The 17,398-nt window shown below is 47.3% G+C and overlaps 1 protein-coding gene across 1 annotated transcript in view; it reads left to right on the forward strand.

Annotated features, from left to right (window-relative positions):
• atmin (ATM interactor) overlaps positions 1-14,297 on the forward strand; it is a 38,801-nt gene extending 24,504 nt beyond the window's left edge. Inside the window, exons 2-4 of the mRNA XM_034188976.1 lie at positions 1,017-1,142; positions 10,161-10,360; positions 10,449-14,297. Coding sequence (XP_034044867.1) covers positions 1,017-1,142; positions 10,161-10,360; positions 10,449-12,222 — 2,100 coding nt within the window. The 3' untranslated portion in view covers positions 12,223-14,297. The remainder of the gene's footprint in view (positions 1-1,016; positions 1,143-10,160; positions 10,361-10,448) is intronic.
• The last annotated feature ends 3,101 nt before the right edge of the window (positions 14,298-17,398 follow it).

The raw sequence follows: 17,398 nt of genomic DNA on the forward strand, positions 1-17,398 counted from the left end.
TATCAGTGAGAAGTTGGATGTCTAGTAATTTCCTAGTTTTAAACTTTGATAAGACTGAAATGATGGTTCTTGGTCCAGCGAGACATCAGCATCAGTTTAACCAGCTGGCGCTCAGCCTGGGTTCATGTGTCATACATCATACAGACAAAATGAGGAACCTTGGGGTAATCTTTGATCCCACGTTGTCTTTTGACCTCCACATCAGGGATGTTACTAGGACTGCTTTTTTCCATCTGAGAAATATAGTGAGGATCCGCCCCATCCTGTCCATGGCTGATGCTGAGACCCTGATTCATGCTTTTGTTTCTTCTAGACTAGATTATTGTAATGTTCTATTTTCAGGGTTACCACAGTCCAGCATTAGGGGTCTTCAGCTGGTTCAGAACGCTGCCGCCAGACTTTTGACACGTAGCAGAAGGTCTGAACATATCACACCCATTTTGGCATCTTTGCGCTGGCTCCCTGTCTCTGTGAGAGCAGATTTTAAGGTTTTGCTATTGACTTATAAGGTTGTTCATGGACTGGCACCATCTTATCTGGGTGATCTGGTGGAACTCTACGTGCCGGCCCGGGCTTTGCGGTCGCAGGATGCAGGACGTCTCTGTGTTCCCAGGGTGAAGAAGAAGTCAGCAGGTCAAAGAGCCTTTTCATATCGTGCACCCACCCTGTGGAACAGTGTTCCTGCGACCATGAGGCAGTCTGAGTCCGTGGACATTTTTAAGTCAAGACTCAAAACCTATTTTTATTCTCTTTCTTATGAATAGTTTTTATTTTTATTTGTTTTATTCTTTTACTTCTGTTTTTATTTATCTATTTGAAATTTTTTTTATTAATTTTTAACTTATTCAATTTTATGTTGACTTGTTTTATGTAAGGTGCCTTGAGACGGCTCTTGCTGTGATTTGGTGCATTATAAGCTAATTAATTAATTATTGGTTAAAAATTCATAATTATAATCTCTTTCCCTCTTTCTGTCTTCTTTGACCTCTTCCTTTGACATGGTCACTCACAATCAGGATGGCATTATCAATCCCACTGTCAGAAAGGACATGAAGGCCTCTCAGAAGCTTTACTGCTGTCCCATTGAGGGTTGTCCCAGAGGGCCTTTTCGACCTTTCTCCCAGTTCTCCCTCGTTAAACAAGTAAGCTTCTACTACATTGTTCACCAAACTGTAAATTTACTGGTGTAAAATCAAGAGGAGTCTGGACCATGGAAGTTGTTGGAATGTATTGCTTAGTATGTATTTTAACATTAATATGAAAATTAATATTTTTGATATACTTGGAAAATGTTACTTTTTGCTTTATATTTTTTGAGTGACAAATGTTGGCATGATTTATTTCAGCCCACGTGTACTTCATTAAGTCCCCCAACACGGTGCATTCGGAAAGTATTCACAGCACTTCACTTTTTCTACATTTGGTATGTTACAATATTATTCCAAAATGGATGAAACTCATTTTTTTCCTCAAAATTCTACATGCAATACCCCATAATGGCAATGTGGAAAAAGTTTTTTTGAGATGTTTGGAAATTTATCAAAAATAAAAAATTAATAAATCATATGTACATAATAAGTATTCATAGCCTTTGCCATGAAGCTCAAAATTGTGTTCCGGTTGTATCCTGTTTCCACTGATCATCCTTGAGATGTTCTGACAGCTTAATTGGAGCTGACAGTTTAATTGGAGTCCACCTGGGGTAAATTCAGTTGATTGAACATGATTTGGAAAGGCACACACCTGTCTACATATAAGGTCCCACAGTTGACAGTGCATGTCAGAGCACAAACCAAGCATGAAGTCAAAAGAATTGTCTGTAGACCTCTGAGACAGATTTGTCTCAGGGCACAAATCTGGGGAAGGGTACAGAAACATTTCTGCTGCTTTGAAGGTCTCGATGAACACAGTGACCTCCATCATCCATAAATGAACAAAGTTTGAGTCCACCAGGACTCTTCCTGGAGCTGGCCCCTTGTCTAAACTGAGCGATTGGGGGAGAAAGGCCCTTAGTCAGGGAGGTGACCAAAAATCCGTTAGTCACTCTGTCAGAGCTCCAGTATTCCTCTGTGGAGAGAGGAGAACCTTCCAGAAGGACAGCCATCTCTACAGCAATCCACCAATCAGGCCTGTATGGTAGAGTGGCCAGATGGAAGCCACTCCTTAGTAAAAGGCACATGGCAGCCCACCTGGAGTTTGCCAAAAGGCACCTGAAGAACTCTCAGACCATGAGAAACCATTAGAAAAGTTCTCTGGTCTGATGAGACAAAGATTGAACTCTTTGGTGTGAATGCCAGGCATTATGTTTAGAAGAAGCCAGGCATCATCCCTACAGTGAAGCATGGTGGTGGCAGCATTATGCTGTGGGGTTGTTTTTCAGCGTCCGGAACTGAGAGACTAGTCAGGATTGAAGTAAAGATGAATGCAGAAATAGAGACATCCTGAATGAAAACCTACTCCTGAGCGCTCATGAGCTCAGACTGGGGCGATGGTTCATCTTTCAGCAGGACAATGACCCTAAGTACACAGCCAAGATATCAAATGAGTGGCTTCAGGACAACTCTGTGAATGTCCTTGAGAGGCCCAGCCAGAGCTCAGACCTGAATCTGATTGAACATCTGCCAAAGATGCATGAAGTGTTGGGCAAAGGTTGTAAATACTTATGTACATGTGATTTCTTAGTTTCTTTTTTTCTTTTTTTTTAAATCAATTTGCAAAAATTTCAAAAAGCCTTTTCCATGTTGTTATTATGGGGTGTTGTAAGTAGAATTTGGGGTGAAAAAATTCCTCCATTCGCCCTATTGACGTTTGAAATCCCGCAAAACTTCGAAGAGTTCGCCGCACTGCGAGATCTCAGTAACATTGAGACGCTCTGATCAGGCTGCACTTTTCAACTGCTGCACACAGACAACACCATTAACATCACAATGTAAAACTATTTTTATATTGTGCCTAAAACTCTCATGAATATATTCTCTGGGTTTATAGACATTATTATTGCGTTTGTTTTATGTAAACATGCTAGAATCACAGGCTGTCTCTCCGTTATTTTCAGTGGGAGCTGCTGTGAGCTACGCTCGCTTCCTGATCATGTCGCTCTGGGGGAAATTGAAGTTTGCTCTTTAACGTCTTGATTATTGCCCTTTACAACACTGTTTGTCCTCTTTGTTCCAGACTAATATATATAATATGTTTGAAATTCGGTTTCCATTTATTCAATTCCACGCAGATTAAACATAGCAGACATGGATTATTTGTTATAATTGTTTTAGCAAGTTGTCAGGGTATCATGCATGCAGTCTCCTATTAAAATGAAAAGCATAAAAAATATTACATTTTTGTAGTATAATATTCATTTACAATTGTCATGTGGATTCTCTATATGTTGTTTGACTGCAGCGACTCTGGCGCGCAAGGGATTATGGAATACGTCAGTAGTGTTGTGTGTGGGCCGCCGGAAGAGGAGGTACTGCTGGCCCACCACCAGTGGGCGCCCTGCCTGAAGTGCGGGCTTCAGGCACGAGAGGGCGCTGCCGCCATGGACACAGCCGGGGGTGACAGCTGTCACTCATTACCTCTTGACAGCTGTCACCCATCTACTCAACATCATCTCACTCCATAAAGACCAGACGTAATCTCCACCTCGTTGCCGAGATATCATACTTCATTGGAGGTAATATCCTCAGCCGTTTGTGTTTTTTGCAATATATCTGTATATTGTTAGTGTTTGCAGGAGTACCGGTTCCTTTTTCTGTGGAGGCTGAGTGAGTGCAGGACGGCACTCTTTTCCCCTGAGGAATCACTGCGGTACTCTGCACCATATTGAGTGAGAGGTGGAGGTGGCATTCCCACCGTTGTTGTTACTGGGTGTACACACACCCACACTTGACTGTCTTTGTTCTTCGCCAGCAGTGCCAGATCCGACAGTCGGGGACGGTGATCACCTGGGAATTCGGGACTTGGCGGCTCCAGTATTCACCAGGTTCTGGGGCGGCGGAAATCGTGTGGTTCCGGCTCTTCTCAGGACAGACGTCTATCCTCGAGCCTGCCCACACGTCACCTTTGTGGATTGACTGTAATGATATTCTTTGTCTGTATATTCGTTGTGCACATTCACAACATTAAATTGTTACCTTTTGGCTCATCTATTGACCGTTCATTTGCGCCCCCTGTTGTGGGTCCGTGTCACTACACTTTCCCAACAGGATATCTCGGCCAGCGTCATGGACTCCGAGGGGCGTCACCTGGCTGTTGAACGACCAATGGGAGAGCAGGGAGCGCAGGCGTCTGCAGGAGATGTGATTGGTGAGCTGCAGCACATTCTCACCGCCTTTACGGCTCGGTTGGATCAAATGACCGAGCAAAACATCCTCCTGAACCGCAGGGTGGAGGCTCTCTCCGCACAGATGGCGGCGAGCGCTCAGGGCGCTGCTGCAGCTCGTCCTCCTGTCGACCCTGTGCAGGATATAAATGTTCCAGTGGTGGTTCAACAACCCCTCCCACCATCCCCTGAAGCATACATAAGCCCTCCTGAGCCGTACGGAGGTTGTGTGGAGACGTGCGCGGACTTTCTTATGCAGTGTTCGCTCGTCTTCGCACAACGTCCCGTCATGTACGCGTCAGATGCTAGTAAAATAGCTTATGTGATTGCTCTGCTTCGGGGTAAAGCACACGCCTGGGCTACGGCGCTCTGGGAACAGAACTCACGGTTGTTATCAGCATACACTGGGTTTGTGGGGGAGTTCAGAACAGTGTTTGATCACCCTAACAGAGGAGAGACCGCTTCAACTGTGCTGCTGTCAATGAGACAGGGACGCGAGAGCGCAGCCGCTTATGCAGTCAACTTCCGCATCGCGGCTGCGAGGTCCGGCTGGAATAACGTTGCGCTCCGCGCCGCCTTCATAAACGGACTGTCGGGGGTTCTGAAGGAGCAGCTGGTAGCTAAGGAGGAACCGCGGGATTTAGATGGGCTTATCGATCTCGTTATACGGTTAGACAATCGGTTGGAGGAACGCCGTCGGGAGCAAGGCGAAGGACGTGACCGGATACGCGCCGTCCCTCTCCCTTCCGGGTTCGAAAAGGGGCCGCTCTCCCCACGCTCCACAGCCGCAGCGCTCTGTGGGGCAACAGCTCCTCCTGCTGACGTTGTTAGGGAAACGCACAGGGCCAAAATGAGGAGGCTGATCCGTGGAGAGTGTTTTCTCTGTAGCTCTAAGGAGCACACACAGAGAAACTGCCCCAAACGGCCAAAACGACAACACTCGCCCTTAGAGACTGGGCTAAGGGGGGGGTCAAAATATTCAAGTGAGACACACACAGATTGCCACACGACTCCCAGTCACAATCCTGAGCCGGGATTTAACCCTTCAAGCCCCAGCACTGGTGGACACGGGGTCAGAAGGGAATCTGCTATACAGCAGATGGGCAAGGGAGGTAGGGCTCCCTCTGGTGGCGCTTCCTTCACCATTGCAGGTTCGGGCACTAGATGGCACCCTCCTCCCTTTAATCACACACAAGACACAACCAGTAACTCTGGTGGTGTCTGGAAACCATCGGGAGGAGATTGAGTTTTTTATAACTCCCTCTACCTCCCGCGTGATTTTGGGCTTCCCATGGATGTTGAAGCACAATCCCCGGATTGATTGGCCGTCTGGGGTGGTGGTTCAGTGGAGCGAAACCTGCCATCAGGTGTGTTTAGGATCCTCGGTTCCTCCCGGTTTACAGGCTAAGGAGGAGGTCAAAGTCCCTCCCAATCTGACGACAGTGCCGGTTGAGTACCACGATCTTGCTGATGTCTTCAGCAAGGATCTGGCACTCACCCTTCCCCCGCACTGTCCGTACGATTGTGCCATTGATTTGGTTCCAGGCGCTGAGTTCCCGTCCAGCAGGCTGTACAACCTCTCACGACCTGAGCGCGAATCAATGGAGACCTACATCCGGGACTTATTAGCCGCCGGGCTGATCCGGAACTCCACCTCCCCGATGGGGGCAGGTTTCTTTTTTGTGGGCAAGAAAGATGGCGGACTCCGTCCATGCATTGATTACAGGGGGCTGAATGAGATTACGGTTCGCAATCGATACCCGTTGCCATTGTTGGATTCCGTGTTCACCCCCCTGCATGGAGCCAAAATCTTTACTAAGCTGGATCTTAGAAATGCGTATCACCTGGTTTGGATCCGGAAGGGAGACGAATGGAAGACGGCATTTAACACCCCGTTAGGTCACTTTGAGTACCTGGTCATGCCGTTCGGCCTCACCAACGCCCCCGCGACGTTCCAGGCCTTGGTTAACGACGTCTTGCGGGACTTCCTGCACCGATTCGTCTTCGTATATCTGGACGATATTCTCATCTTTTCTCCGGATCCTGAGACCCATGTCCAGCACGTATATTAGAGGTTATTAGAGAACCGACTGTTTGTGAAGGGCGAGAAGTGCGAGTTTCACCGCACGTCTTTGTCCTTCCTGGGGTTTATCATCTCCTCTAACTCCGTCGCCCCTGATCCGGCCAAGGTTGCGGCGGTGAGAGATTGGCCCCAACCAACAAGCCATAGGAAGCTGCAACAGTTCCTCGGCTTTGCTAATTTCTATAGGAGGTTCATTAAGGGCTACAGTCAGGTAGTTAGCCCCCTGACAGCCCTGACCTCTCCAAAAGTCCCCTTCACCTGGTCGGATCGGTGCGAAGCCGCGTTCAAGGAGCTGAAACGACGGTTCTCTACTGCGCCAGTTTTGGTGCAGCCCGACCCTAGCCGCCAGTTCGTGGTTGAAGTGGACGCCTCTGACTCAGGGATAGGAGCCGTGCTATCCCAGAGCGGAGAGACCGATAAGGTTCTTCACCCGTGTGCCTACTTTTCACGCAGGTTGACCCCGGCTGAACGGAACTATGACGTCGGCAATCGAGAACTCCTTGCGGTGAAAGAGGCTCTTGAGGAGTGGAGACACCTGCTGGAGGGAGCGTCTGTGCCATTCACGGTTTTCACTGACCATCGGAACCTGGAGTATATCAGGACCACCAAGCGGCTGAACCCCAGGCAAGCCCGCTGGTCACTGTTCTTCGGACGTTTTGACTTCCGGATCACCTATCGCCCCGGGACCAAGAACCAGAGATCGGATGCCTTGTCCCGGGTACACAAAGACGAAGTCAAAACGGTGCTGTCGGATCCACCGGTGCCCATCATTCCGGAGTCCACTATCGTGGCCACCCTCACCTGGGACGTGGAGAAGACCGTCCGGGAGGCCCTGGCACGGATCCTGGACCCCGGAACCGGTCCGAAAAACCGTCTGTACGTCCCACCAGAGGCCAGAGCTGCAGTCTTGGACTTCTGTCACGGTTCCAAGCTCTCCTGTCATCCAGGGGTGCGAAGGACCGTGGCAGTTGTCCGGCAGCGCTTCTGGTGGGCGTCTATGGAGGCCGACGTCCAGGAATATATCCAGGCCTGCACCACCTGTGCCAGGGGCAAGGCAGTACATAAGAAGGCCCAAGGACTCCTCCAGCCGCTGCCGGTGCCTCATTGCCCCTGGTCCCACATCGGCCTGGATTTCGTCACGGGCCTCCCGCCGTCCCAGGGCAACACCACCATCTTCACGATAGTGGACCGTTTCTCCAAGGCGGCCCACTTCGTGGCCCTCCCGAAGCTCCCAACAGCCCAGGAGACAGCAGACCTCCTGGTCCACCACGTTGTCCGTCTGCATGGGATACCCTCCGACATCGTCTCAGATCGTGGTCCCCAGTTCTCCTCACACGTCTGAAGGAGCTTCTGCAGGGAACTGGGGGCCACCATGAGCCTCTCGTCCGGGTACCATCCACAGACGAATGGACAGGCAGAGCGGGCCAACCAGGAACTGGAACAGACCCTCTGCTGCGTCACATCCGCGCACCCGACGGCCTGGAGTAACCATCTGGCCTGGATCGAGTATGCGCATAACAGCCAGGTGTCTTCTGCCACCGGCCTCTCCCCATTTGAGGTGTGTTTGGGGTATCAGCCCCCGTTGTTTCCCGTGGTGGAGGGAGAGGTCGGTGTGCCCTCGGTCCAGGCCCACCTGCGGACGTGCCGTCGGGTGTGGCGCTCCGCCCGTTCTGCCTTGTTGAAGGCCCGGACGAGGGCGAAGACCCATGCAGACCGCCGGCGATCCCCGGCCCCTGCTTACCAGCCCGGGCAGGAGGTGTGGCTTTCCACGAAGGACAGCCCCCTCCAGGTGGACTCCCCGAAACTTCAGGACAGGTACATTGGCCCCTTCAAGATCCTCAAAGTCCTCAGTCCTGCCGCAGTGAAGCTCCAACTCCCGGCTTCACTGCGGATCCATCCGGTTTTCCACGTGTCACGTATCAAACCTCACCACACCTCACCCCTCTGTGCTCCCGGACCGGCGCCGCCTCCTGCTCGGATCATCGACGGGGAGCCGTCGGATGGGCCGGGGGTTCCAGTACTTGGTGGACTGGGAGGGGTATGGACCCGAAGAACGCTCCTGGGTGAAGAGGAGCTTCATCCTGGATCCGGCCCTCCTGGCCGACTTCTACCGTCGACACCCCAACAAGCCGGGTCTGGCGCCCGTTGAGGGGGGGGTCCTGTTGTGTGTGGGCCGCCGGAAGAGGAGGTACTGCTGGCCCACCACCAGTGGGCGCCCTGCCTGAAGTGCGGGCTTCAGGCACGAGAGGGCGCTGCCGCCATGGACACAGCCGGGGGTGACAGCTGTCACTCATTACCTCTTGACAGCTGTCACCCATCTACTCAACATCATCTCACTCCATAAAGACCAGACGTCATCTCCACCTCGTTGCCGAGATATCATACTTCATTGGAGGTAATATCCTCAGCCGTTTGTGTTTTTTGCAATATATCTGTATATTGTGAGTGTTTGCAGGAGTACCGGTTCCTTTTTCTGTGGAGGCTGAGTGAGTGCAGGACGGCACTCTTTTCCCCTGAGGAATCACTGCGGTACTCTGCACCATATTGAGTGAGAGGTGGAGGTGGCATTCCCACCGTTGTTGTTACTGGGTGTACACACACCCACACTTCACTGTCTTTGTTCTTCGCCAGCAGTACCAGATCCGACAGTCGGGGACGGTGATCACCTGGGAATTCGGGACTTGGCGGCTCCAGTATTCACCAGGTTCTGGGGCGGCGGAAATCGTGTGGTTCCGGCTCTTCTCAGGACAGACGTCTTCTATCCTCGAGCCTGCCCACACGTCACCTTTGTGGATTGACTGTAATGATATTCTGAGATTGTCTGTATATTCGTTGTGCACATTCACAACATTAAATTGTTACCTTTTGGCTCATCTATTGACCGTTCATTTGCGCCCCCTGTTGCACTACACTTTCCCAACAAGTAGGGCGAATTTTGGAATAAGGATGTAACATAAAATGTGGAAAAAGTGAAGTGCTGTGAGTGCATGTGAGGTACCTGAGGCAGCTTTGTTGTGATTTAGTGCTATATAAATGAAATAAATTGAGTACTTTCCAGATGCACTGTATGGTAAAGCTGGAGTGCTGGAGTTTGTGTCTGGCTCAGTGTTTGCAAGGGGAGGCTGGAACCAAAAATATCCAGAATTTGCCTTAGGGAGTGAGGGATCTTTGCCAGCGTTCCTGTTGTAAAATAAAATTTTTCTTTGTTGATAAACTACAAGTGCTTTCAACATTTGTGCCATGTTCTGCTGACTCCTCCTTTAGGCCCTAAGAGTCGTAAGCTTCATCTGAAAATTCTACAAAGATCTGGATGTGTTGAAACCTCCAGTGCTTGAGAGGACGACGCTGAAATAGATATGAGCAAACTGTTGGTTCTGAAAATGTCTTAGAAAAATAATACACGGTACAGAATAGATTGAAGTTTGACACGCATGTGCACACACACACACAGACTATGAACCTGCTCAGCCATATATAGCATAAACCACCATGCCTCTTTATTTTTTATAGTCAGTCAATAATTTTTTTCTGACTTGATTCAGAATGAGATCTTTCCAATATTTTCGCTCAAGATTTTTTTAAGATGCATTATCTAAAAATAAGTCCTTTTTATCTTACTGAAGTGAGTTTTGTTTTATATTAAATGTAATTAGATGTTTTGACTGCAAATTAGACACGTTGACTTTAAGGTTTTGTGTTTTTTGCAGTGCAGTGGTTACATAACACACTGTTAATTTGTTCTTTGTCACGGTGTAGCACTTTATGAAGATGCATGCAGAGAAGAAACACAAGTGCTCCAAGTGCAGTAATGGTTACAGCACAGAGTGGGACCTGAGGAGGCACATAGAGGATTGTGGGAAGACCTATCGCTGCACATGTGGCTGTCCCTATGCCAGCAGGGTGGCACTACTGTCACATATCTACAGAACAGGGCATCAAATTCCAACTGAACACAGGTAGACACAATGTATCAGTTAGTTTTTATTCAGTTAAACTGCACTGGGTTGTTAGTGAAAATTATGATTTTATGTTGTTTGATTTCAGTATTCCTCCAGTAAAAAAGCGCAAGATGGGGAAACCTAATGGTTCAGATGTGGCTAACACTGAGTCAGCCTGTCAGGTCATGACTGCCACTAACGAGCACTCTGAGAATGGTTTGCCTTTTGATGTAGCTGTTCACCTCCCAGACTCTGTGAATCATAGCTCCAATGGTCGTAAAAGCTGCCAGAAGTTGCTTCTACCCAAGCCCAGGATGGCTTTGGTCAGTGTTCCAGTGATGCAGGTGGCCCACCTTCCTGTTCTCCTTCCATCTGCCGAAAGTGGCACGTTGAGATCTGTCGTGCTGGCAGTAGATGGTCACTGTTCTGTCAGCACCCTTCAGCTATTGCCGCAAGCTGTGGCAGCTGTGGTACCCCAACATGATGGTAAGAGTCTGGGTTTCAAAGACTGCATGCCTACCTCCCGTTCTAGTCTGGGATCTGTCAACACCGGAGTGCAGGTTTGTCTGCAGACTGCTGGTCCAGAGAATTCAGCCTTCTGCCTGGGAGGACAGCGAGGAAGGAGCACCTCCACCAACATCCAAACGGACAAATCGTATTTGTCAAGAATGCCTACAGTGGTGGGAGTTGGGGAGGGGTTAGCGTTGTGTCCAGTGGGTGAATCCTTAGTGTCTTCCTGCTCCCAAACAGATATCAGTGTGAGTGCCCAAGTCATTCTGCCAGTCAGTGTTGAAACCCAGACATTCTTCTCCCGAGCCAAAGCCACATCTACTATTGGAGCTCAGACAGACAGCCGACATGCGAGCCACATTGCTAGCTCATCTTCAATTATCCCTCCATATAAAACCAGGCAGACGCAAACGTACTGTGTCATGCAGACTTCAGAGGAGAAGGCCGTGTGTTCGGACCTATTCGGTAGTGATTCCCTCACAGTCCCCACCCAGACAGCAGGTCTGGCCATGGACGGATCTCTCACTGCTGTTGGAAGTAACATCTATGACAGCTCCAAGTCAGTGGGTGGCATGTGTTTTGGGGTGCAAACAGATGAGCTCAACTCTACTAACGTGGCAGACAACCAGACCCAAACCATGACATTGTTAAATGACCTAGAAAACATTCTGTCTGAAGATATGTCAGGCCACCAGGTGCTTGCTGAGACTTCTGTGGGCTGTGGGTCAGGTCTGGGCTCTGTTCAGGAGCAGAACCATGGCATTGACTTTGACTTTGAAGAGTTCCTCAGTGCCGTGCACATCCAAACACAGACAGAGGAGAGTGAGCTCAGGGGAGTGGGTGGTGACACGCCACTGGAGTCTCTGGACATTCAGACTCAGACAGACTTCCTCTTGATGGAGGAGCTGGAACAAAATGAGGGAACAAGTCGCGCCCAAGCCAGTGACCTAGAACTAGAGATGTTTGATACTCATACTCAGACTGACCTCAACTTCCTGCTGAATGCTGGTAGCCACATGCCCCTGAGCAGCATCTTGCACCATTCCAGCTTTTCCATGAGCACGGAGTCGTCAGATACAGAAACACAGACAGATGTTCCTTCACTTGCTGCAGGCCTTTCTGCTCAGACCCCAATGGCTGCAGGGGAACACACCAGGCTACTGAACAGCACTGAGACTCAGACTATGACAAGCCAGGGGGAAGGCCTGGGACACCTCTTCCTGACCAGTAATGAAACACAGACGGTCTTGGACGACTTCTTGTCAGCAGACCTGGCATGGAATATGGAGTCGCACTTCAGCTCTGTGGAAACGCAGACATGCGAGGAGCTCTGTGCTCTTTTCCAGCACCCAGAGAAACCAAACAGCTGAAGTCCTCTGATTGAAACTGCCTGACCCTTTGCCATGCAGGTTTTTGAAGTCTGCCTCACATTATAAGGAGGAATCGGTCTAAGATGTCCTCTTACAGCTCACAGTCTCAGCTGTGAGCAGTCTGCAAGTCTCCAAACATTCCACTAGGGGCACCCTGATCAGATCATACACCCTGACACTCCTCTGCTCTTTGAGCTTAGCTGTCAGCTGACATTTATTTGCACACTAATAAGGTATACACTGTGTCTGGTTGTCACTGTTTGGTCTTATACATGATGTGACCTTGAAAACAAATAATGACAAAAATAGTTTGATTTGCATTAAGACAGCGTGGCACTTCTGTCAACCGACAAGGATCAGATAATCAAAACATCAGTGATGCTAGCTGTAGGTGGCATTCCATGCAGAATTTATGTACTTGATAATTGGATATTTACATAGTGCATGAAAAAAATTACAGTGTGGGGGTGGGGTTAAACATCAGCAAAGTTTTGGAAATATGGATAAAGCCAAAGCCTGGTCATCAGCAAAAAATAAGTGTACAACAGAAATAATTCTTTTTTGCAGGCAATTACACGCTTTATCCGTGAGATGGATTGATTTATGTTGGGAGTGAAACCCTGTCGCAGGACCACATACAGACAAATACAGTCACACCCCCACTCACACCTACAAATAATTTAAAGTTTCCAATCCTAACCTGCATGTCTTTGGATGTGGAAGGAAGTCGGAGCACCCGGAGGGAACCCACACAAACACTGGGAGAACATGCAAACTCCACACAAAGGCCACAGGTGGGAATTGAACCCATGACTTTCTTGCTGTGAGGCACCAGTGCGATCCACTAATCCACTGTGCTGGCCTGCACAATGGCTGTGAAAGTCAAATATTTAGAATTTCAGTTGTCAAGTATTAAATTGTGATGTTGTGTATTGACACTAGTTTAGGCCACCATAGCTATGCATAAACTTTTGTCCGTTAGCTTGGCTGCTGTTGTCTTTGACTTACTAACTGGATGTAAATGTACGCAGACGTCCAGGAACGACTGTGTAAATAATTGTGTAGTGGACAGATGAGCTGCTGCTTTGGCACAGAATTATTCCGTGTTCACCTGCTTGTGACAGCAGGAGATCTGATGTGTATCCCCTTAACTTTAGAGGCTACAGTGTAAAATTAATCTCTTGTACAGCAGCTACATTTAGTGTGTTTGAACAATACTGAGTTACCTCATTTGCACAGGCACGCCATGCAGACTGTGTTCACTTCAGGAGCACAGTGGTTATGGACCTTGATTATTTATGATTTATTTTCCTGTGTTGGTGCCTTAACCCATTACCTTTGCTCGTTTACAAGTAGAATTTGGTATTTTAAGAATAACATGGACAAGTTCCACGAGTTTGTTTTGGAAGTTGGCCCAACATCTCAAGAATCTTAAGGCCTTTGCATGTTTATGCCACTCTGTATCTGTTAGTCATTGTTGCATGAAATATTTAAATGCTGTTAACTGTTCAGCTGTAAAATCTGTTGGGGGGGGGGGGGGGGGGAGGCGATGCCTGACACATAAAAGTAAAAATGCTATGCAGCATTTATTGAAGAGAACTTGTTTGAAGTTATCTTGTGACTTTGAGTTGTTAATGTTGCATAACTAGACATAGAATTTGAATGTATAATACATGTGACTGACCCAAGTGTAACTGAATTTTGCACCACATTCAAATGTTTCATTGCTTTCCCTGTTGTAAAGGTTTGTGCTCTGATTTCTGTGTTTATTGCACTGTAATTACTACTTATTGTTTGTGGTGCCTGAATTTAAATTAATCTTCCAAGTTAAAGGCACAAAGAAAAGGCCTTGGTTAAAAGGAAGCTATGTTATGTAGAAATGCCTTCTTGGACTCGAATGTTATTGCTTTTGCTTTTTTTTTTTTTTTTTTTTCCCGGCGGGATGCAGCTCATACATCCCCCCTTCCAGCACAAAAATGTTTCAGTAGAATTACTTGAGTTGCCTCTGTGTGAAGTTGCCTTGATTATTGTTGAAGCCACATTGCAAATGTAATAAATATACTGCTGGAAAGTGCCCGAGAATGTGTTGCCAAATATGAAACTGAACATATTATGGTAGTTCTCTTTGGAGAATCATTCGGTATTGTTAGAATTGCTTTGGCAAACAAGCAACTATTTATGGGAACTGATTAGGAGTTGCATTGTGAGAGAACGTCAGCTATGACATTGTGGCCATTTGTATGTTTTCGTCAGCACGGAGGTGTCTCAGTCTTGAGGACCCAGGGAACTGGAAAAGGCCAAAGAGGTGCTCATGTTTCACCTGGCTTCAGCAAGTAGAAGGTGGAGATTGGCCAGTTGTCTGGCAGGGTGGTTGCCATCCAGCACCCAAGGTGGATGTTACACCCCATAGCACCCACTTACACCCCCTAACCTGCAGGGAACATGAGGAATTTTCAGCCAGGGCCCTGTTGAAAGATGTTTGGTTTCAACTTTTCACTCAGGACAAAAACAAAGTTAATGTATTGGAAATCTTTCAAAAGGTGATATAAGCACCAAATTCAGTGCAAATACTCCTGAGACATTACAATTTTGAAAAAGCAGACAATACACCTGAATTTTCAGTAGCTGGCCAGGTTGGGGTCAAAAATTATAAATGCACCAATGATATTGAAAAGTATACATTATTTGATCGTAAAGATTCCAAAAAGGTACTGTTGATGGGTGAATTCTATGGAGTCATGACGTTAAAAATGGTAAGAATGGTGACAAAAGTCAATTTCTGTACAAACTTAATGTTGATCCAATTTTCGTTTAAAAAAGTGATACAAATTATTGGTTGCATTAAAAGGGGTTTTTAAAAGAAACTGCACCATGTGTCATACCTATTGTGCATCTGGAAAGTATTCACAGCACTTCACTTTTTCCACATTTCATGTTACAGCCTTATTCCAAAACGGAGTAAATTCTTTTTTTTTCCCTCAAAATTCTACATGCAATAACCCCATAATGACAATGTGAAAAGGTTTTGTTTTTTTTAGGTTTTTGTAAATTTATTAAAAATAAAAACTAAGAAGTCACATATACATAAGTATTCACAGTCTTTGCCATGAAGCTCAAAATTGAACTCAGGTGCAACCTGTTTACACTGATCATCCTTGAGATGTTTCTACAATTTAATCGGAGTCCACTTGGGGTAAATTGATTGGATATGACTTAGAAATGCACACACCTGTCAACATATAAGGTCCCACAGTTGACCGTGCACAAACCAAGCATGAAGTGAAAGGAATTGTCTAGACCTCCGTTATAAGACTGTCTTGAGGTGCAAATCTGGGCAAGTGTACAGAGGCATTTTTGCTTTGAAGGTCTCAGTGAGCACAGTGGTCTCCATCTGTAAATGGAATAAGTTCAGATCCACCAGGAATCTTCCTAGAGCTGGCCAACTGTCTAAACTGAGCGATGGGTAAAGGGTCTTAGTCAGGGAAGTGACCAAGAACTCACTGGTCACTCTGTCAAGAATGTTTATTACCACAGATTTTATTTTATCTTCATTTATTAAGGAATGCCACCCAATTTGAGTTAACACTTCATTTTTTGCTTGTAAAAACATATAACAAACAGTGCCTTTCGAAACTAAGTAAATTCTCATTTAATAAGTATAATTTATATAATTTTGTGTTCAAAACACATTCTTGGGCACAGTGTGTATCATTCTGCATCAGAAGGGCTCCAGCCTGATGCCAGGAAGGCCCCCAAAGTGACACACAGTGTCGTGATCCAGAACCGGGAAAAGTGATCCATTTCCGGCAAATATTTGCACCACACATAATGTGGCTTCACACTTTAAGTAGAAGGGCTACCCCCATCCAGACTTTTTCAGCTAGATAACATCCAAATACCCAATACAACAATACCATAAAATAAAGGATATTCAGTTGCATTATGGCTCCGTATAGCGGGACTTTCAAAAAAGTGATCCAGAACTGGGCAAATGACTGTATTGGTGCTGCTGTTCATCCTTCGTTAGGATCTGATTGTAATCCTGGATAAGTGCAACTCCTCACTCAGCAAAATCATTGACAGCAGCAATGTTATGCAGGACCTGCTGTGATGACTGGAATGATGGGTCATCCTCCCACTGAGGGCTCTTTGATGAGGAAGTCCATGTTGATGTTGAATGCCTAAAAAATGTGACCTGAGGCAGATGTAACAAAATCTGCCACTAATAACCTAATGTATCCAGTCCATAACTCAATGTCACTTGCACGTCACAAAAAACGGGCCAGGCGGCAGTGGTTAATATTTTTTCCAATCTCATGAAATTTCACCCAATTCATTTTTCCCACCAAAAAATGAAGAAGCACCTTGAAAAAGTTGGTTTGTTTTTCAGTACCACCCTAATCCTCGTGCATGTCCCTGCACAGTCCAGGTGCTGCAGGATGTAATGCAGTACCATGTTGACTGCATCCTCAACTGACCTGTTTGCCCGGTAGGCAAACTGCAGGGGGTCCAGCAGAGGTCCTGTGATGTCTTTCAGGTGTCTCAACACTAGCCATTCAAAAGACTTCATGACTACAGATAACAGGGCAAGGGAATGTTGTCATTTAGTCCTGTTATGGGGGCTTTCTTTGGGACTGGGATAATAGCGGAGCGTTTGAAGCAGGAGGGGAGCTCGCACGGCTCCAGAGATCTGCTGAACATCCAGGTGAAGATAGGAGCCAATTGATCAGCACAGGCTCTCAGACATGGGGGGCACCATCAGGTCCTGGAGCCTTCTTGATCTTTTGTCAGTGAAACTACTGGCTTACATCCTCTACGCAGATCACTACTGTGGGCGGGGTTGCAGAGGGAAGGAGAAGGGGGGAAAGGGGGGAGCAGGTAGTCCATTGTTGTTGGGGTGGGTGAGGGGTGTGTAAGGGCCTCTTTCAAATCTTGCTTAAAACACGATCAGCTCCTCAGCCGCTCTGGGTTCTAAACAGGTTGGGGAGATGGTCTCCTGTAGTTGGTGACATGCTGAAGACCTCTCCACATTGTCGCCGGATCGTTGGCTGAGAATTGTTTTTTCAGCCTATCAGAGTAGCTCCTCTTTGCTACTTTGATCTCTTTGTCAGTGTGTTTCTGGCCTTCTTGCACAGGAGCCTGTCTCCACTTCTGTAGGCCTCTTCCTTGGCCTGGC

The sequence above is a fragment of the Thalassophryne amazonica genome, chromosome 2, assembly GCF_902500255.1.
Source record: "Thalassophryne amazonica chromosome 2, fThaAma1.1, whole genome shotgun sequence".
NCBI lineage: Eukaryota > Metazoa > Chordata > Actinopteri > Batrachoidiformes > Batrachoididae > Thalassophryne > Thalassophryne amazonica.